Source organism: Dipodomys merriami, unplaced genomic scaffold (genome assembly GCF_024711535.1).
Source record: "Dipodomys merriami isolate MVZ:Mamm:240054 unplaced genomic scaffold, mDipMer1.0.p SCAF_2, whole genome shotgun sequence".
In the NCBI taxonomy this organism is placed as follows: Eukaryota; Metazoa; Chordata; class Mammalia; order Rodentia; family Heteromyidae; genus Dipodomys; species Dipodomys merriami.
In genome coordinates this window covers 74,542,563-74,564,658 of record NW_027203381.1, presented here as the reverse complement: position 1 = coordinate 74,564,658, position 22,096 = coordinate 74,542,563, and the positions used below count along the sequence as shown (strand labels likewise).

General features: G+C 46.0%; 1 protein-coding gene across 2 annotated transcripts in view; it reads left to right on the top strand.

The window, feature by feature from the left end:
* Pla1a (phospholipase A1 member A) overlaps window positions 1–21,888 on the top strand; it is a 29,299-nt gene extending 7,411 nt beyond the window's left edge. The window contains exons 2-12 of one of the 2 annotated variants that reach the window (XR_011373541.1): window positions 2,701–2,902; window positions 4,912–5,089; window positions 6,211–6,319; window positions 7,414–7,515; window positions 10,125–10,214; window positions 11,931–12,098; window positions 13,934–14,023; window positions 15,578–15,686; window positions 17,644–17,808; window positions 18,730–19,441; window positions 21,464–21,888. Coding sequence is in view for 1 of the 2 variants with exons in the window: in XM_070030144.1 (XP_069886245.1) it covers window positions 2,701–2,902; window positions 4,912–5,089; window positions 6,211–6,319; window positions 7,414–7,515; window positions 10,125–10,214; window positions 11,931–12,098; window positions 13,934–14,023; window positions 15,578–15,686; window positions 17,644–17,808; window positions 18,730–18,814 (1,298 nt within the window). In the remaining variant the exon portion in view is untranslated. Of the gene's footprint in view, window positions 1–2,700; window positions 2,903–4,911; window positions 5,090–6,210; window positions 6,320–7,413; window positions 7,516–10,124; window positions 10,215–11,930; window positions 12,099–13,933; window positions 14,024–15,577; window positions 15,687–17,643; window positions 17,809–18,729 lie in introns of both variants that reach the window. The other variant, XM_070030144.1, reaches the window with a different exon arrangement.
* The last annotated feature ends 208 nt before the right edge of the window (window positions 21,889–22,096 follow it).

The window sequence follows — 22,096 nt, the reverse complement described above, 5'->3', positions numbered from 1 at the left end:
AATTCTATTTTTTTTTTTTGGCAGTCCTGGGGCTTGAACTCTGGGCCTGGGTTCTATCCTTGAAGTTCTTTTGCTCAAGACGAGTGTTCTACATTTTAAGCTACAACTCTACTTCCAGTTTTCTGGTGGTTCATTGGGGATAAGAGTCTCATGGACTTTCCTGACTGGGCTATCTTTAAACCCTAATCCTCAGATCTAAGCCTCCTGAGTAGCTAGGATTACAACTGTGAGCCACCAGCACCTGGCTTGAATTCTAATTTTATGGTATTATATTTAGATAATGTCATCTGGATGATAGTGATTCTTTGATGATTGTTGGGGTTTGTTGTACTAATAAGTTTTACAATATTATAACAAAATATTGGAAGCAACTGACTTGAAAAAGAAAAAGGTTTTTTAGCTTGCGTTGCTTTAGCTTGCATTCATGATCAGATTCTCCATTCATTTGACCTCTCCTTTGGGCAATACATCACAGCAGGAACATGTCTGGTAGAAAAAGGCTATGTCTTCAGGAAGAAGTGGAAAGAATTTAGAGAAGTCTGGGGCTTTACATTCCTCTTCAAAGGCATGCCCCAATGACCTGAAGACCTTTTGAGGAATACCACAATTACACCCAAACGATAATACTTGCTTTGTGACATATTATGCTGATTTAAAAGGATTTAGTTCTGTTTAATGGATACAGGTTTTCCTATATGATCAGAAGAACAGATTTCTTAACTTATGTGGCTCAAATCTAATGCTCAAGTAGAGCCCTTTTATCCTTTCTTTAAAAAGCCAATAGCTAGCTGTGTGCATGCCGATAACCCTAGCACTTGGGAGGCTGAGGCAGACAAGAGTTTTGTAAAGACCTTCTCTGCAACTCCCTGTTCCATGGTAGTAATGTGAGGTAGGTAGCTCTCAGCAGCACCAGGGACTGGATGATGTGTTTGGATCAGTGTGCCTAGTGGTCTTCCTCCAGTTCTCCCTGTAGGAGGTGTGAGGAGTCAGAGGCCCCAACTCATCATCTCAGAAGTCGATGTGGATGGGATGGGGGCAGGGGTGGGGGAAGGATGCTGGATATTGAGATGAACCAGATTTTCAGCTTCTTGGGAAGGAAGAATTTGATGCTGCTTTTTTTCTGATTGATAATACAAAAGGTCCTTCCGTCACCTTTGCTAGAAATGTCTAATTTAAAGATGTGGAAAGTGGAGGTATGGCTCAAGTGTTAGAGTGAAAAAGTCAAGCAACAGCACAGGTCATGACTTTAAGCTCCCCAGAAATAGGAGAAAGGAAGGAAGGAAAGAAGGAAGGAAGGAAGGAAAAAAAAAAGAAAGAAAGAAAGAAAAGAAAGAAAGAGTGAGTGAGTTTCTGCTGGTGCTGGTAGATTATATCAGTAATTCCAGCTACTCAGGAGGCTGAGATCTAAGATCGTGGCTCAAAGTCAGCTTGGGCAGAAAAGTCTGAGACTCTTTTAATTAACCACTAAAAAGCCAGAAGTGGAGTTGAGGCTCAAGTGGTAGAGTGCCAAGGCCTTGAGTTTACATTGCAGTGTGTGCATGCACACACACACACAAAGAAATAAAGATGTGTATTATAAGGTGCCATGGAGCAGGTGTGGCTGGTTAGGGCTTTTCTCAGCTAGAGAGGTAGCCACTGGCAAGGCTCTAGCCTCTTCTCAGGACAAGTGGTTAGATAGGCAGAGGGCGTTTGAAGCCTGCTGAGATGGGCTGTCAGACCAAGGAGAGAGAGAGACTGGTCTCCATGGCAACTGCTCATTTGGTTGCCCACGGTTCTTTTTATATTTTGTGTCTTGATTTTGATCTTAATAATAATAATAATAATAATGTGTTGGTAGCTGGCCTTCAACTAAGATACTCATGCTCTCTCTTAGTTTTTTTTTTTTTCCTCACTTGAGCTAAGCACCAGCTCCACTTCTGGCTTTTTGCTGGTTAATTGGAGATGAGAACTTCTCAGATATGTCTGTCTGGGCTAGCTTGAATTGAGCAGCTAGGATTACAGGCGTGAGCCACTAGCTCCCAGCTTTAGGGCTGTTTTCAGATGTCAGGATTAGCATGTCAGTGCTGTATAACAAATGTGCCCCTGACGAGAGGTGGCTTGAACCACTGAGATGTGGGGCTGGAGGGGCTGGAGGTCTGAGACTACAGTGTGTGTGTAAGTGTGGGAGCGGGGATGGTAGAGTCTGCTCCACACCTCCCTCCTTGGCAGTCGATGGCCTCATCTTCTTCCTGTATTGTTTCACACTGTCTCTCCTCTGTCTCTGTCTAAATTTCCTCCTCTGCAAGGGACACCAGTCATCCTGTGTTCAGGCCCCACTTGCTGGCCTTATTTGAACTTTGTAAAGACCTTCCCCATATACAATGGTCTTCTGGAGCTTTGGAGGCTAGGACTTTGCACTTAGGAATTTGGTGGAGGGTCTTTCCCCCCAGCTCATAAGAACAACCCCATCCCCACCGTCTTTAACTGCTTCGAATTGAGCAATATTCATATTCCCCTCTGGTATTTTATCTTAGACATGAAAAATACTCACATTTGTCTCTTCACTCCAGAAACGCTTCAGCCCTTAGGCAATAGGCGAGTTATTCTTATACCAGCTCAATTCTAATAAACCCAGTGCCCGTAAGTCCAGTCTTCTTTTCTCCCTTTTATGGGCAGATGACCTCACTGTGCAAGTTTCAATTCTGCTTTGTTTTCTTCTAGGGGATACACCTCTCACAACACAGCCAAAGTGCACCGACTTCCAGAATGCCAACCTCCTCCGCGGCACCAGCCTCAAAGTCCAGTTTCTCCTCTTTACCCCTGAGGATCCCAGCTGTGGGCAGCTGGTGGAAGGAAGCACTGACATCCAAACTGCTGGGTTTAATGCCACTTTGGGGACCAAACTCCTTATTCATGGATTCAGGTGGGAGCTAAACCACCGATTGGATATTCCCGCCAAGGAGCTAGGAAGGGACCATGTGCCAGAGGAAGTCAGTAGGAGGGAGAAGAATGGATTTAGGGCTTTGTGGTACTCCCTCATGTCATGGCTGTCTCTGAAGGTTCTTCATATGCACCAGCCACACACACACACACACACACACACACACACACACACACATCTATTCTTGTTGATCACTTCTGCACTCGTGTCTACACACTCACTGGCAGTACACACATGCAATTCTGGCCAAGCCATTGCACATAGAGCTTTGGTAGGGACAATCTCAGTCATTCCTGCTGAACACACATTGTGTTGTTACTCCTGGAGCGTGGTGTGCATGATATGATTTGTCTCAGACAGTGAGGTCCTGATTTTCCACAATTACCCAGGTAATTTTTCTGCCCAGGATTTGATTTCCTGCTTTCACTTTCCCCTTAGTTTCAGGGCCTGACCACTGTCCCTGAGCTTTTCTGCTCAAGGCAAGTGCTCTAGTGCTTTGAACCACGGTTCCATTTCTAGTTTTCTGGTAGTTAATTGGAGAAAAGAGTCTCACAGATTTTCCTGCCAGGGCTGGCTTCAAACTGCAATCCTCAGATCTCAGCCTACTGAGTAGCTAGGATTACAGTTGTGAGCTACCAACATCAGGCTTATGGTGTGATTGTTTATGAGTACTACAACCATCATATCCAGAAGTTAGCACCTCTCAGGAGCTGGGCACTCAGGTGGGCACAAAGGTACCATTCAGAAGCTCACTGCTTCCTGATTCCGGCCTCTCTCTGCCTCTTGGATGGCTGTACTCCAAGACCTGGCCATGTGATTCCTTCATAGACCTTGCTTGGCATTCCAAAGTCTTTCTTCTAACAAGTCTTTTTTTTTTTTCCCTTTCCATTTGTTCTAGTACTAGGGTTTGAATTCAGTACCTGAGTACTGTTACTTAGCTTTTTTTTTTTTTTGTTCAAAGCTGGAGCTCTACTACTTGAACCATACCTTTACTTTTAGCTTTTTGGTTATTGGTTGAAGACAAGAGTTTGAATGACTTTTCTGCCCGGGCTGGCTTCAAACTGATTCTCAGATCTCAGCCTCCTGAGTAGCTAGGATTATAGGAGTGAGCCATGGGGTATCCAGCCTTCTAACAAGTTTTACAACTGGTCACTAACCAAGGCTGAGTGTGTACCTACCTCCAATCCTAGAGAGCTCATGAGGCTAGTCAGTCTGCCTGCTCCCAGAATTCCCTAACCCACTTCCTGGGGCACATACCTGTGCTCCCTTCCACATGAGTATGTGCATATTGGGGTACAGTATGTGGGCGGGGATTACCAGAAAAACTTGTTTGACCCGGTTGTTGTACAACCTTTCTGAAAACTTTCCCACTATTCATATTCCAAAAAAGTGTCATTATACTGTAAATTCCAGAAGGATAGGGACTGTACCTAACTTGCCTTTATTTCTTGGAAAACACCTAGATTATTCCCTGGCCTACAGGTACTCAGTAAGTGTTTGTTGAATGAATGAATACATTAATGGATGAATGAATGAAAACATCCTCAAGGAAAGAGCCTATATTCTAGAATGAGAATTAAGATCCTAACTCTTAGTCCCAAGGTACACATTCTTTTCCACAATGAACAGTAACAGCTGAGAGGCAGTAGCTCACACCTATTCAGGAGGCTGTGATCTGAGGATCAAGATTTGAAGCCAGACAGATACTAGAAACCTTGGGAGACTCTTATCTCCAATTAACCTGCAAAAACAAAAGGACCAGAAGTGGAACTGTGACTCAAGTAGTAGAGTACCAGCCTTGATTAAAAAAAAAAAAAAGCTAAGAGACAGTGGCCAGGCCCTGAATTCAAGCCCCAGACCAGCACATGTGCTGGTCCTTCTCTGCTTTTGACTTTCCTCACTGGGTTTGGGACCCATAAAAGTTTCTATGACAATGGATATCCGCTGGGCAGGTAATTCCTTTTCCTTCTCTCCCTTTTGTCCCCTTCTAGGGTGTTAGGTACAAAGCCTTCCTGGATTGATAAATTCATCAGAGCCCTGTTGCGGGCAGCAGATGCCAATGTGATTGCGGTGGACTGGGTGTATGGATCTTCAGGAGTCTATTTCTCAGCTGTGGAAAATGTGGTCAAGCTGAGCCTGCAGATTTCTGGCTTCCTCAGTAAACTCCTGGTGGGTACAGAGAAGCTTAGGGTGGTTGAGGCTGTTCGTGGAGGAGAGGGTTGTCAGAGAGAGAACAAAAGTAACGTTTGCAACTCTTGAATTGGGCCCTTGGAGTGCTGACCTTGGGCAGGGCCTTGAGCCTCCTCTGCAAACCATCGTGGCACAATGGATAGTGGCTGTGGAGGCCTGGAATGCAATTATTCCTGAAAAGGAAATGGCACTGTGAGAGGACTGTCAGGGTGCGCAGCCAGCAAGGGGTTGTGTGGTTCAGGCTGAGGGTTCCCCTTTTCTCTGAAGCAGATGTGGTGAGCACAGCATGCCCAGCTGCGGCCTGAGTGGAATTGTCAACTGCCCCTCCTGTAGGTGAGGGGACTTTGTCGGGGGCTCTGAGCCTGAAAGAATTCACCAAGAGGCCGAGTGGCAAGCAAGGAAGCAAAAAAGCAAAGACTTCTTTACTTTCTAAGAGAGGAAAGGGCGGCTGAATTTATGAGCATGGAAGATTAGAGGCAATGGACTGCTGACTCCGTGTGTGTGTGTGTGTGTGTGTGTGTGTGTGTGTGTGTGTGTGTGTGTGTGTGTGTGTGTGTGTGTGAGAATCCTGGGGCTTGAACTTAGGGCTTTGGCACCATCTCTTAGGATTTTGTTCAAGGCTTGAACTCCACCATTCGAGCCACAGCTTCACTCGTGGCTTAGCCACAGCTCCACTTATGGCTTAGCCACAGCTTCACTTGTGGCTTTGGGGTAATTGATCAGAGATAAGAATCTCACAAACTTTTCTGTCAAGGATGGCTTGCAATTGTCAGATCACAGCCTTCAGAGGAGCAAGATTACAGGCATGTGCCACCAGCATCTGGCCTGGTATTCTGCTTTGTAGTTTTAGCTCAGCTAGTTGTTCTACATAACTGCTGGACTCATCAATTTCTAAGTAGTTTTGACCTGATGGTTGTTGGTCAGCTTGTATAATCCTTTCCAGGAACTTATTGTTAAAACAAGACTTGGGTAGGGTTTTGCCAGATTTTGAGAAGCAGTTTCTACAAATTAAGCAAAACAGCCTTCCTGAGAGACAGCATGAGGTCCCTTACAAAATGGACCAGGAAAAGCTGATTTAAGTTAGGCCTTATATCTTCCAGATGCTAGGTGTGCCAGAGTCCTCTATCCACATCATTGGGGTGAGCCTGGGGGCCCATGTTGGAGGTATGGTGGGACACTTCTACAAAGGCCAGCTGGGACGGATCACAGGTAACTTTCCTCTTGTCCTGGTCTCCCAGGATCGGGGGACAGAGACAGGTGCCCTGGAGAACCCTCTTCTCAGATAAGCAGAGGGGTGGCTGAAGTCTGTGTTCTTAGGGTTGAGACATCTGTTATCACTACAGTATATTTGTTATGGGTCTTTTGCGTGGAATAGGGTTATTGTGGCATGATCAGCAGTAGCAGAGGCCATGCATTCCTTTTTGAGTTTCAGTATCTCCATTTGTTGCAATAACTCATAGCTGTGGCCAACTGCAGAAATCACCTTCAGACAGTTCTGCTAAATACCTGCAGAGGTGTTGGGGATTTGATGCTTTAAACGCCATTCTTCATCAAGAAGACCCTGGAGTGTGTAGTAATGAGGCTAGCGTCCTGATCCTTTGGTGGGACAATTCTCAGTCATGTTCTACAGAACCCCTCAGAGATATCCCTATGGTTACCCCAAATATTATTCAGCCTATGCTAAATGGTGGGTATCATTAAACTCACTTTATTTATTTAGTTACTTGTTTATTGTGCTGGTCCAGAGGCCTGAACTCAGGGCCTGGGTATTGTCCCTGAGATTTTTTTTTTTTCTCAAGGCTAATGCTTTACCACTTTAGAGCCAGAAAAATTGAGTCATTGAGAGGTTAGCTCAAGAGAGACAACAGACCTAGTATAGTAACTCATTCCTGTAATCCCAGCTGTTTGGGAGGTAGAGATTGGGAGGATTGTGGATTGAGGTGAGCCTGGGCAAAAATTCAGTGAGATTCCCATCTCAACCCTTAGGTCAGGTGGGTGGTTCCCATCTGCAGCCCCAGCTATGGAGAAGCATAGATAGGAGGATTGAACTGCATAGCCTTATCTGACAAATAACCAAAACAAAAAGGGATGGGGGTTATGGCTCTAGTGGAGGGTACCCACCTAACAAGTATGAGGCACTGCGTTTGAACCCGGTACACAGGAAGTTTCTGGTTAAGGAGCCTCGGTCCCTGTTGGAAGATGGTATGACCTACACTAAAGGGACTGCCAGGAAGGGCATGGAGTGGACCCCTAGTGGTTCCTGCAGGGAGAGGAAAGACACCTGGAGCAGTCTGTCCTTGCAGGCCTGGACCCCGCTGGACCTGAGTACACCAGAGCCAGCTTGGAAGAGCGCCTGGATGCCGGAGACGCCCTCTTCGTGGAAGCCATCCATACCGACACTGACAGTGAGCTGCGGTAGCGCCTGGGGTGATGGAGTAGGCCCAGGTCAGGGCCGGCAGAGAGTCCCTGGACAGAGACGCCCTGTTCCTCTCAGAGGGCTGTCTCTTCCCAGAGGGTGGTTGACCAGGATGAGCTTGAAAGTCCCTAGCATTTTATTCTTCTGCAGCTCTCACTGACACCGTGAACACTGGGATGAATGGTTTGATTTCAAGCCACTGGGAAGCAGGAGGATTCTCTCTCATGGACCACAGTAGTTTGTCTAGCAGTCTGTCTCTGATTCAATACCAAGTCTTACGTGACTGGGTTGGGGAAGGCATCACTGTTGCCTCAATTGTGGGAAAGTCAGGCTACCCTTTCAGGCTGGTGTACCTGATCCCTGGGGATGGGCGTATTCCATTCCTCAATCACCCAGTCCAGTCAGGCCTCCCCTCCTGTTGTACAACAAGCCCAGTTCTCAGGATAAAAGAGAAAAAGAATCCCCTTCAAGTAGTGACACCCACAGGAAAGACCCCCAACTCCAACTCTCAACCCTTTATGGCCAAATAAAGCACCTCAAGCTAAGTGGGAAAAGGAAGGAACATGCCTCTCATTTCTACCCCGTGGGGCCTATGCCAGGCACTGTGCTCAATGAATGGAGTAAGGAGCAATAACATCTGTTAACATCTGTGCCTGACCAGAAGAGCACCAGTTCAAGTGAGAGGCATCCATATCTCCTGCTCTATGGTCAGAGGCCTTCTTCTAAGCATACATGGCTCACAGATGTGTGATTCTAGAAAACCTGTGCTATCCAATCCTCATTCCCCTTCATTGCACAGATAGGAAACCCAAGCTCATAGGCCTCTGCCTGGCTCATTGAGTTAGCCGTGGTCTTGAATACAGCAAATCTTTATTGAAAAATGTCAAAGTCATGGAGACAGGCAGGAAGTGGAAGCTACCTGGGAGGCAGAGCTGAATAGGGCAGTTTCAGTTTGGAATAATGAACAACTTTTCAGCTAGAGGGTAGAGACGGTTGCATAGCATGTGTGTGTACTTAATGGTGCTGAGGACTTGGCATGTTTCAGAGACGGGAGAGAGAACTGTGTGGTTAGAACACAGTAGAAGGAGGAAGGGTCCTGAAGCTAGTATATCCCCTGGACTTTTCAGTTATGTGAACCAATAAATACCCTTTTTTGCTTAAAAAAAAAAAAAAAAAAGGAGGAAGGGTGACTGAAAGCTGGAAAAGAGGGTGCTGATCCAGTCTGGCCACAGCAAAGAGCTTACATTTAGTTGTAAGATCAGTGACAACAGGCTGATGATTTAGATGTGTGTGTGTGTGTGTGTGTGTGTGTGTGTGTGTGTTTGTGTGTGTGTGTGTGTTTGTGTGTGTGTGTGTGTGTTTGTGTGTGTGTGTGTGTGTGTGTGTGTGTGTGTGTAGGATGGCCTGATACAGGGTGTTTGCGGTAGGAGTCTGGCCTACAGATTGGCTTAGGCCAAGGTGGTTACGGTAGAGATGGAGAAAAGTAGAATGATTTAGAATGTATTTTTTTAATTTTTTGGTCAGTCGTGGGGCTTGAACTCTGGGCTTGGGCACTGTCCCTGTGCTCTTCAGCTCAAGGTGAGTGCTCTACCACTTGAGCCACAGCGCCACTTCCAGTTTTCTAGTAGTTTATTGGAGCTAAGAGTCTCAGGAGGGCTGGGAAGGTGGCTGAGTGGTAGAGCTCTTGCCTTGCATGCATGAGGCCCTGGGTTCGATTCCTCAGAACCACATAAGCAAAAAGAAAAAAGCTGGAAGTGGCACTGTGGCTCAAGTGGTAGAGCGCTAGCCTTGAGCTGAAGAGCTGAGGGACAACTCCCAAGTCCAGAGTTCAGGCCCCACAACTGGATTCCCCCCACCCAAAAAAAGAGTCTCACGAACTTTCCTGCCCGGGCTGGCTTTGAACCGGGATCCTCAGATCTCAGCTTCCTGCTAGCTAGGATTACAGGCATGAGCCACCAGTGCCTGGCCAGAATGCATTTTTAAGGTGGTGCTGAGCAGACTTTTCCTGGGCTGAATACAGGAAGCAAGGAAAAGGCATGATTGAATGATGAGTGGTAAAGTCTCTGGAGTCATTAACATTAAACTGTACACCATTGATTTCTTACAACAAGGAGAAACTCAGGGGTTTTGGCAGACGGCCTTGACTCTGTCTGATGGTTCAGAAGGGGCATCTGGGAGATCCTGGGGGTAGGGCCACAGTGAATGAGGCAAGAACTACAGTCTTTCTCTCTCAAATTCAGATCTCTGTTTCTACATAGTCGGGTAGGCACAAAAATAGGTTTTGAGGGAGACTGTGAAAACAGAACTGTACATTTATTTATCTGAACTATTGCTTGAAGGAAACAGAAACTATTCAAAGAGGAAATTTACTAAGTTTACAACATTTACTCATTTATACAAACTTGTGTCAAGGAGGCTTCTCTGATTTTGTTCGGCCCCTGTGGTACGTACCTTATCAATTGGTTCTTATGTGGTTTCTTTCTCGCAAAGCTCTTTGGGATGAGGCAGGCATAGGCTGGATGGGTGCCAATGGCAGACTGCAGGATCTGCAGCTAGGGAACTCTGAAGCAGAAATTAATAGCTATTTGCTTCTTTCAGACTTAGGTATTCGGATCCCTGTTGGACACGTGGACTACTTCGTGAATGGAGGCCAGGACCAACCTGGGTGTCCCGTGTTCTTTCACGCAGGTCAGAAAGCCAGGAGAGAGTGGGTTTGTTGTTGTTATTGTTGTTGTTTTTTTGTCAGTCATGGGGCTTGAACTCTGGGCCTGGGCACTGTCCCTCAGCAATTCAGCTCAAGGCTAGCACTCTACCACTTGAGCCACAGTGCCACTTCCAGCTTTTTCTGCTTATGTGGTGCTGAGGAATCGAACCCAGGGCCTCATGCATGCAAGGCAAGCACCCTACCACTAAGCCACCTTCCCAGCTCTGAGAGAATGTTGTTTGGCTGGTCTACAGACTGAAATTCACCAATTAACAGTCTGCAGCCAGTCTGGGCACACAGTGTGTTCCTGAGGATGCCCTTGGCTATGTCCTATGGTGCTTTTCTCAGCTGAATATCTTAGGAGCCATGGATTTCCAGAGAGGAGCCTTGATATAGGAAACATACCTCAAGCTTAAGCTGCCTTCCCCGCTTCTCTAGGCTTCTGCAGCTCAAGCCAATAGTCTATGGTCTTTCTGGTCTATCATTGGTGGCACCGCTCACATGAGCTGCAATCGCTACAGATTAGAGTTGCTGATTAATTAGAGATAGACTCTCGGACTTTCTAGCTTTGGTTGACTTTGAACCATGATCCTCCAAGTCTGAGACTCCTGAGCAGCACCAGTGCCCAGCTTGTTTGCACATTTTCAAATAGTAAACAACAGCAACAACCACAAAAACAAGATTTTGGTGTGCTGGGATATTTGACTAATTTATTTGATCAGTTATTTTCCATGTAATTTTCAACACATAGAAGTTGAGCTGCCAACCTCCTTAGTTGGATAGGATGAAGATACATATTTAAACACACACACACACACACACACACACACACACACACACACACACACAAATAAAAAATGGTTTGTGTGAATAATAGTAAAGACAAAAATGTGGAGAGGACAACCGTTTCCAGGGATGGACTCAACATTTTTTTTTATTGCTTAATCATTTTTATTTGGTTTAATTGGTAAATAAATACAAGAGAATTTTAAACGCTGACAATATAGTAAACTTTAAAGAATTTCAGTTTTACTTACTTATACTTCTTGGAATGGAATATACACATTATTCATCAACAAATGCTTAATGTGATTTAAACTTATATTCACCTTATTTTCAGAAACTTGAAAAACAATCTAATTAAATGAAGAATATAAGAAAATTATTTCTTTTCCTCTGAGAATTTAAAATAATCTTTTTTCAAGTTAAAACCCTTAATAAAAAATTTAGAATTATAGTGTCTAAGTATAACAAAATGGCCAAAGTTACATATCTTGATCATTAATAGTTGAACAAAAAAATTATGGTGGCTCCTAACACAAGGGAAATTAGTAACTGAAAATTTTCCCTTCTGGGGACTCAAAGTTTTGTCTTGATTATTATTTTTACCTCATCTTTTCAAACACAATGGACTCAACATTTCTAACGCTCCACCTCTTCCATTGTATGATACCATAAGAATGAATCTCAAATTAAGGAATTTTCTTCTTCGGCTTAGGTAGCTCAGTAAAATTAAAAGGAAAAAAGGAGGATGCAGTAACCATGTCCGATCCTATTTTTAGAATGTGGCTCAGGGGACATCCCAAGTATTTATAGCCTTTGGACTTTAAAATTCAGAAGACTTACAGTAAAAGCATGGAGGGAGTTTCCACTTGTCTTGATTGAAACCTTGCTTGTTTTTCCCATCCCACCCTGTTCAGGTTACAGCTATCTGATCTGTGATCACATGAGAGCTGTGCACCTCTACATCAGCGCCCTGGAGAATTCCTGTCAGTTCATGGCCTTTCCCTGTGCCAGCTACAAGGCCTTCCTTGCTGGGCAGTGTCTGGATTGTTTTAATCCTTTCCTGCTTTCCTGTCCAAGAATAGGTAAAATGTCACCCCTCTGGTATCCTTTGACAGTGTGGGGAAAGCTCCAGCCCTGTCTGCTGTCAGATCTTAAACATCCTTGTCTCCTGTGGGCAAGAAGTCTCTCCAACTGGGGAAAAGAAAAATTAAGCGATGAGATGATCAGCCTTTTCTCACCTGGATGAGCCTCGGCCGCCCGGCCCTTTCCCGCTAGACTGCTCCCAGCTGCCTCAGTTGCTCTGTGCCACACAGTGTACACGTCTAGAGTCCTTCCTTACTCTTAGACTAGAAGCATTCCATGGGCTCTTCCAGTAAGGTTAGCTCCTCATCAGTGCATTGTGGGGAAGTCCCAAAGTGACACACAGGCTCTCTTGAGTGGTTTGTGGAGGTGGTGGCTAATGCCAGCTGGTAAGAAAGTGCCTAGTTGCTGGGTGACTCCGGTGCATTGCTGGATGATCCGGGGCTACATTGGAGAAAGGTGTCCAGGAGGGCTGAAGGACCTGCTTCACTTACCTGTGCATACGTGGCAGTGACTATCCTGGTACTTTCCAGGGTGAAAAACTCCAGGACAAACTGGGCAGTGCAAGTGGCTCCTCCCTACTCCCAGCTGCCTCTCAGAACCACAGAACCTGTCATTCCTCAGACTAAATGTGAAGGGAAGATGAACAAAACCTGAAGGGAAGATCACACCCTGAGCCAATGTAATTCCCCTCCCTGGGCTCGCGTCTGCTTCCCTGGGTGATGGGACAGAGGATGTGGCATCGCATTGTTCAACTTCCTTCACTTCCCTCATGCTGAGCACCTCAAGGGTTCTAAGCACAGGCACTGTTGACGCCTCCATGTTTCCTCCTCCTGTGGCTCTTGCCCTCACTATATTGTCTGCCCCATATGCCCTTTCTCTGGCTGCCAGCAGGTCAAGAAACCCACTGTGACCCCACTGCATAGGATACAAGTGCCATTAAGACAACTGCCAGACACATGATAACATATACGGGACTCGATGCATTTACACACAAACAAAGAAGGGCATATTTAAAGGGAGGACTCAAAAGGCGTAACTCCTCTGAACAACTAACATATTATTTATCAGAACAAATACTAGGAAGTAGAAACAGGTTTTGGGGGTAGGAAAAAGAGGGGGACACAGAAACAGAGGGAACAATTCACTATAGTCAATGTACATTATGTTAAAAATGAACTAGGTGCTGGGTGCTGGTGGCTCACACCTGTATCCTAGCTTCTAAGGGGGCTGAGATTTGAGGATCATGATTCAAAGCCAGGCCTGGCAGGAAAATCGGTGAGACTCTTATCTCTAATAAACCACCAGAAAACCAGAAGTGGCACCGTGGCTCAAGTGGTAGAGTGCTCGCCTTGAGCTGAAGAGCTGAGGGACAGCGCCCAGGCCCAGAGTTCAAGCCCTATGCCTGACAAAAATAAAAAAACTAGGTGACTTGAAAGTAGAGAAGGGAGGGGGAAAATGTGGGAGAACAAAGAAAGTGTTGACATTGACCAAGAAGCATTGTACTCATAACCTGACTTATGGAATTGTAACCCCTTTGTACAATTAGTTGATAATAATAATTTTTGAAAATCTGAAAAGAAAAAGGCAACTGCCATAAGTTAAAGATGTAATTTTAAATTTCTTACCATTATGGAGTATGGACTTTAGGATCCCAAAAGTATAGTTCCTGTTTATCTTCCACAGGACTTTATTTGGATGACAGAACAGGTATGCAGTGTAGATGTGTATAGAATGTGGGGTGCATGAATTAACGAATTCCTGTGTGGGTGCTGGCTGTGGCACCCTGAAGTAGTTTTCTCTGGTGTCTGCCATCTTTGTGCGTCTTTATTTCCAGGGCTGGTGGAACAAGGTGGTATCAAAATAGAGCCACTCCCCAAAGAAGTAAGAGTGTACCTGCTGACCACATCCACGGCCCCATACTGTGGTGAGTAGGGGTGTGCCAGCTCAGCCCTGCCGATGTGGAGGCTGACAGAGGCTAGCCCAGTGTGGGAGCCCAGGTGGAGGGGGAGGACTAGGGCTGGGGCAAAGACACCCTGGAGGATGGAAGAATCAGAACTGTAAGGATGAGTCCTATGATAGCTCTGTAGATGAGAACTTTGGGGACATCTGACGTGCATCGTCCTTGATTCTCTCATCACTGAATGTGTCCTCCAGGGTTCTCTGTAGCTCCTTTCCTCCTTTATGTTTCTTTCTCTCTCCTTGGTGCCTACCCTATCTATTTCCCATCCTGTTAGTCCTCAAGAAAACCCTCGCCTCTGCCTGCCTTCCCCTTCACAGAACCATTCCAGTCAGTCCCTGATGGTATGCACTGTGTTTTCTTGAAGCCAAGGTGATAGGGTGTGGATGAGACAGACGGACGGTGGGAGAGAGGGCAGTCTAGGATCCCATAGTGTACACTACATCAATCCTGCCCATGCTATGTGTATCCTCATTAGGGTGACTGCGCTTCTGGGGGGATGTGTGTTGTCTGGCACCCTCTGCCTGTTTTGTGGGGTGAATAGGATACATTTATACTGCTGTTGATGGTAAAAATTTTAGCTGACTTTCTGACCAGCTTGTGTTGAGGTAGTCCAGGGGTCTTTGTAGCTATGTTTTCCAGTTAAAGAAGGTCTGGGGGGCTGGGAAGGTGGCTCAGTGGTAGAGTGCTTGCCTTGCATGCATGAGGCCCTGGGTTCGATTCCTCAGCACCACATAAGCAAAAAGAAAAAAGACGGAAGTGGCGCTGTGGCTCAAGTGGTAGAGCACTAGCCTTGAGCTGAAGAGCTGAGGAACAGTGCCCAGGCCCAGAGTTCAGGCCCCATGACCGGACCCGAAAAAAAAAAATTTAAAAAAAAAAGAAGGTCTGGGGCAATGTCATATGGAGCCCGTAGCTCAGACTGAGTTCATATAGGCCTAGATTTCAATCTCAGTCTCTCCACTTCCCCAGGAATAAGCCAGTTAATCTTTCTGAGACTCTAGATCTTTATGTGGAAAACACAAACAGTCGTGGTAAGTGCCTGCTGGCAAAAATGGATTATGAGGATAGAATAGGGTAGGATTGGGGAAGTCCTGGGCATTGTGAGTGTAACCCTGTGTAACCACTTCCTTTCCTTCCCAAACATTCAAACAACAGCAGCATAGGTTATTTTCTGGCTCTCTCAAGCTCACATTGCCATGATCATCACAAACAGGGCAGAGGGCACCCTTCTAGCAATCCAAGTAATAATGAACCCCATATGTCTGAAAGCTTCCTCGGCACAGGCACTGTTCTAGGACTTTGTATGTATTAATCCACTCAACTCTCACTGCAGTCTGTGATACCTACTTTCTTCACCCATGCTTTACACCTGAGGAAACCAAGGCTCTGAGATGATTAGCAATCTGCTGAGGGACTGAGCTGCTAAGAGGCAGCTGCTTGCACGGCTGCTCTCTGGGGATTTTCCCTCATTGCACCTCTGCCCTCTGGCCCAGCCTTTTTCCCCCTGTTTTGTTTTTCTAGTGCATCACAGCCTCGTGGAGTTTTACTTACAGGAGCCAAGAAAAAAGGACACTAGCATCGAGGTCACCTTTCTTAGCAACAATGTCACCTCCGCAGTTAAAATCACCATGTACGTAAGTGCCCCCCATGGCCGACCCCTCTGCTTTCCTTTTCTATTTGGGCACAAGGAGACATCGCAGAGAAGGCACTTTGGGATTGCTAATGGATAGGTGAAGTCTGCTAGTGTGGGGATGGGGTAGCACCTGCTAGAGAACCCCCAACAGTACAGATACATTGGGGAGGGGGGCCTGGGAGGCTCCAGGTTTGAGATCAGTACTGGCTCCAAGCACAGTGGATTCAGATGCTAGCAGACAATGCTAGCAGATACAATGATGGATACCCTAGTGGGTGGTTAGTCTGTAGCCATCAGGTCCTAGATAAGAAATGGTGTTTGGGAATCTAAATGGTGGTGCCTCAAGAATGTTGGAAGGTAGGAAGACATACCCAGGGAGGGCTGGCCAGAGTGTGGAGGACACCATTCCTGGGAAGGGGAGCAGTATTAATTGTCAGAACACAATCCAAGATAAAGGACCAGTTAGTGAATACAGGCAAGGCAACGGCCAGACTAAAGGCCTGGAGAACTTAATGATGGTACCAGTGTCCACACCAGGGGCTGGTCATTCCCTTTCTTTGTTGAGACAAGGAATTGGACCTGGAATTGGTGGGGCCAGGCTGGAAGTAAGAAGCAAAGAAGCTCAGCTGCAGAGAGCCATGAGGCTGGCAGAGGCCAGAGTTCAGGAACCACAGTATAGACGTCTTTCAAAGGGAATTGGTCAAGTCACTCACAAGCTAGCAGAAGATAGACTGGTGAGATAATGTCCTTGTTCCAGGCCAACAGAGCCTCACGAAGGGAATTTTACACAGTAAATGAATTCTAGCGACATCAGGAGAGCTGGAAATCAGAGGGAGATGGAGGGCCCAGGGCCAGTTCCCCCTTCCCGTGCTTAGCAGCCCTGCTGGGCTTCTTCTCCCCTCCATCCCCCCACAGCAGGTCTTTTCTATACAGCTGGATCTCACTATTTGTGGCCCCACAGCCAAGGAAGGACCCTACTAGTTACTTCATGCCTCTCCCTCCTCTTTCTCAGCTACAGTGGCAAAGACAAGAGAGGCCTGGATTCCTGTGTCACTCTGGGCCCCTTAGGCTGATCTCAGTACCTACCAAACCCCGTGGTTCTGCTTCCTGTCAGTACGTGGGGAAGCTGGGATTTGTATTAAAGACTGTGTCCCTCCATAGCCAGCTTGGTAGATTTAGGTAACTTATCCAAAGCCCACACAACTGGGAAGAGGCAAAACCTGGACTCTGTCTCAGTCCTGTCTTGGCTTCTAAGTCTGCTTTGTTGTTGTTGTTGTTTTGTTCTTTCCACCCACACATTCATACCTAGCCTCACCCAGAGTGGTCTGTAGATACCACGTTCTCTGGACAGGTAGGCTTCCATTTCTATATAACAGGATCTGAGCGTGCAGCTCTCAGCCACCTACAAGGTCAAAAGTGAAGAAGTTTTCCACAGGGAAAATTCTAAGAGGTACTCTTTTGTTATAGTGTTCACTAGTTTGTTTTCAAAACTCAGCCAGTATTCTCCAGTTGGGTTCAGAACCATGTGTGTGACAGAGGGTGACATAAAACAAGCAAGATGCCAGGCGCTGGTGGCTCACGCCTGTAATCCTAGCTACGAAGGAGGCTGAGATCTGAGGATCACAGTTCAAGGCCATCCAGGGCAGGAAAGTCCATGAGACTCTTATCTCCAATAAACCGCCAGAAAACAGGTAATGGCACTGTGGCTCAAGAGGTAGAGCGCTAGCCTTAAGCTGAAAAGCTCAGGGACAGTGCCACGCTGAGAGTTCAAGCTCCACAACTGAAAACAAACAAACAAATAACAACAAAAACAAACCAAAAACAAAAAACAAAACAAAAAAACCCCCCACATTCCCCCAAAACCCAAAAACAAAACAAACAAACAAGATGTCCCCATCTTCCAAGAATGTGACAGTGAAAGAACTCCATGGTGACTCATTCTCTTTCCCTTCAGACCTAAACAACAACTTCAGGGCAGAGGACTCATCCCCCACCCCAACCCACAGTGCCAGATCAACCAAGTGAAGCTCAAGTTCCAAGTTTCCAGCCGGGTTTGGAAGAAAGACAGGACTACCATTGCTGGGAAGTTCTGTACTGCCCCTCTACCGGTCAATGACAAGTGAGCTCCTATACCCACCCACCCCAGGCACCCCCAACGCTAGCCCTGGTCCTGGCCTTAGGCGTGTTCCTTGATGAGGTTTCATCTCATCACAGTGATTACCAACTCAGAAACAGAGATGGCAAAGACCCTGACCCTCCTGTAGGGCTCTCTTGGGTTGAGGTGTTAGGAAGGAAGACAGAGGATGGGAGAACCGGCTTTGACTTCCCACATCCCCTTCAGTAGAGGAAACTCTTATTGGCATTTGGTTTGTAGGGAAGATTTTCTTGGGACAACATCTTTTTTCAGTTATTACTTTTTATTTTTATTTTCTTTGTTTTGCTTCTTGGCCTCCACTTCAAATGTGTCACATTCATGGGTACAGATCTAGAACATGCTCCCTTCCTTCTCCACAAGGCATCAGTTTGATTAATTTTATTATCCCTGGCTCTTAGAGGATCCTTTCAGGCTCTTCCCTCCCTCCCTCCCTCCCTCCCTCCCTCCCTCCCTCCTTCCTTCCTTCCTTCCCTCCTTCCTTCCTTCCTTCCTTCCTTCCTTCCTTCCTTCCTTCCTTCCTTCCTTCCTTCCTTCCTTTTCCTTCCTTCTCCTTCTTCTTCTTTCTTTCTCTTTCCTTGTCTCTCTCCTCCCTCCCACTTTCTTTCTTACCTCCCCCTTTTATCTTCCCTCCATCTCCTCCTCCCCTTCTCTTCTCCTTTCTTTCCTTTTCCCATTCCCTCTCCCTCTCCCTGTACTGGGAATCACTCAGGGCCACATGAATGCCAGTCAAGCACTCTACCACTCTACTCCAGCACTAGAAATAGGCTCCACTGTAGATGATGAAAGACTCCTTTTACTAAATAACATGGGCACACAGAGCCACACAATTCCCAGCCCTCTCCCTCGGCCAACTAAGAACTTGCCTGTGTTGCTCTTCTCTTGCAGCAAAAAGATGTTCTGCTTGCCGGAGCCAGTCAACTTACAAGCAAGTGTGTCTGTTTATCATGATCTGGAAATAGCTTGTGTTTAGAATAATCCTGGGTAGGATACATCTTCTTGGATTGTTTTTGAGGGAAGTGAAGTATGTGTATATGAGTGTGTGTGTGCATGCATGCACATGCGCACCTGTGTACCCACACATGCGCATGCAACTTAAGCTAGACCATTATTACTAGGACACAGGATCATTACCACCATGGAGAAAGGTCCAATTCTTAGTTATTCTCTTCCATAATTAATTACCGTGGGGGGGATGACTCATTTTATAGATTAGATGTCCATTGTAATCTGGAAAGCTTTACAAAGATACTATTTCAGCTTCCCTAGTCTTATGCAATTGCCTGAGTCCTTGGGCATCTATTTGTACTTAGAATGTAGTAGAACTATAAAGAAACAAAAATGTTTTTTTAAATAAAACATCAGGAAATATCTTAATTGTCTTATTGGAGTGTAATCCTGCTATATAGGAAAAAGTGGTTTGCAGTCTGTACCACTAGAGAAAATGCAATTCTCCATATCAGAACAGCCACTGAAAAGAAAGCCTGGAACAAGAGAGGAAGAAGGCCAGGAGGAAGATGACGCCATGTACCACCCCTTCCCACTGCCTCCCCAGGGGTCTGGAGGGGTGGAGGAGCAGAGAGATCTTTTGGACATATAGGTGGGTATCTTTGAGTTAGTACTTCTCAAACTTCTCAACCTTGTATTATTATCTTAGGCAGACAAGCAACAGGAAATGCCCTGGACTATGAGATTATATTATTAAAGCTCCTAGATGCCAACCTGGACTGACATAATAGCCCACACCTTCACGAACACTGGTGCCCACTCCCTACACCAAAGTTAAAGTGAGAAGGGTCAGAAGATCAAATGGGAAATACAAAGAGGAAAAATCAAGAAGAAAGGGCAAATTACATGCCCAGGCATGTGCCTGCCCAAGCATAGACAGCTTCTGTGATTGGCTGACAATTTGGTGAAGGACACAAGAGTAGCACCTTGATTTCCTACCATCTACTAAACCCAACTTATTAGGTAAAACCCCAGAGCTCAGTAACTTCTCAGCTGTCAATCTTGAACTTCCCCTTGGAGGCATAATTCCTCTTCCTAATACCTCTCACTCTTTACTAGGATCTGACTCTTTGTGGTTCTTGTGCTGTACCCGAGTAGCCTCCTAATTTTAGATAGTTTACACAGGAATAGGGGAACACTCGGAGCACACTATTGGCCGGTAACAGTGTCAACCACATACCAGCAAGGTGAAAACAAAACAAAACACAAAATGTGGGTAACAATGACAATTTAATAGAACAAGACTACAACCATTCTTTGTAGGAGAAATCACAAGGAATAATGCAGGTCCTTGGGACTAATGGCAGTGGAAGCTCCAGTACTGGCATACACAAAATAAAAAGAAAGCTGGGTGCTGGTGGCTCATGCCTGTAATCCTAGCTACTCAGGAGGCTGAGATCTGGGGGTTGCAGTTCAAAGCCAGCCGGGGCAAGAAAGTCTGTGAGACTCTTATCTCCAGTTAACCACCAGTAAGCCAGAAGTGGTGCTATGGCTCAAGTGGTAGAGCGCTAACCTTGAGCTGAAGAGCACAGGTACAGCGCCCAGGCCCAGAGTTCAAGCCCCACGTCTGACAAAAAATAAAATAAAATAAAAAATAAAAAAAAGAAAGAAAGAAAAAGAAAGGGAAAGGAAGAAAAAGAAGCAGACACTGAGGAGCACTGATCACAGGGCTAGGAAGTGAAGGAGCCAGGAATCAACGTATGCTTTCTGGTTCCAAGAGCAGGTGATAAACCAGTAATCTGACCAGGCGCAGAATCAAGACATTCAAAACCCTGGTCAGATAAGTCTCTCCAAAGGACCACAATGGATGTCCCCCTCCCCACAGAACTGGCTATATAATTTTTAGAAAATATAGGCTCTGTGTGTGTGTGTGTGTGTGTATGTGTGTGTGTGTGTGTGTTTGGTACTACTCCAAGGGCTCAAACTCAGGGCCTGGGCACTGTCCCTGTGCTCTTCTGCCCAAGGCTAATGCTCTACCAACATGAGCCACAGCTCTACTTCCAGCTTTTTTGCTGCCTAATTGGAGTGAACAGTCTTATGGATTTCCCTGTCTGAGTTGGCTTCAAACTGTGACCCTCAGATCTCAGTCTCCTAACTAGCTAAGACTACAGGTATGAGCCACTGGTGCCCTGCTAGAGTCTTATTTTAAAAATAAATGATTGCACACACTCAGGAAGCCAGTGTGGTAACCACTGAGCCTCTCACTACGTCCTGATAGGCATTCCAGAAAAGCTCAAGTAGTGTAGCTGACTGTGAGCCCAGAGAAAGCTCCACAGGCTAAGGAAGAGGCCTGAAAATGGAGCCAAGTCTTGTAGAACATTTGAAAGTGCAAATGCTGCTTATGGAAAAATATCCAGACTTTGGGGGTGTTCTGGTGTAATTTTTAGGTAAATGATGAATCAGGCTCCTCAGGCCTTTCTACACTGGAGGCTGCTGTGGAGTGCCCCCCCTCCCCCCAGAAGCCTACATAGTGACAGGTGGGAAGGAACCCATCCCTTGAAGTGTTTTGGGAAGACATGCCCCAGCAGCTGGAGCACAAGGGACAGCAGAGTGATTACCAGCAAGGGGGACTTGTGCTCATTTTTGAAGGGCAGGGCCCCCTGTTTCATCACAGGGAAGAACAGAATTGGACTGGGACAGGAGTGAAGAGAAGATGCCATCATTGGTGGACGTGACTGCAGTCAAAGAAGAGTTGTAGGGCCCACAGCTCATGGTGGTCTCCACATGCTCAACACTGTTCTCTGCCAGTGGCTTCCAGACTGTGCCTTGATTACAATCTCTCCATGAAAAACCAGGGAGTTGTATCTATTGCTCTAACCCTGGTACCCAGTAAATATAGCCTTTTTCAAATGTTTGTTAGAATATGGCTGGTTGAATTCCTTCCTTCCTTCCTTCCTTTCTTCCTTCCTTCCTTCCTTCCTTCCTTCCTTCCTTCCTTCCTTCCTTCCTTCCTTCCTTCTTTCTTTTTTCTGTCTTTTTATCTTTCTTCCCTCCCTTCTCCTCTCCTCCCTTCTTCCCTCCCTCCTTCCTTCCCTCCCTTCCTTCCTTCTTTTGTGTTGGAATTGGGCTTTGAATTCAGAGTCTCTAGTTCTTGCTACACTTGTTTGTTCATACTGGTTCTATATGCTTTGAGCCATGCCTCCAGTTAGGCATTTTGTAGGTTAATTTAATATGGAATATCTTAGACTTTTCTGCCTGGGCTGGCTTTGGATCTCAATTCTCTGGGCCTCAGAATCCTGAGTAGCTA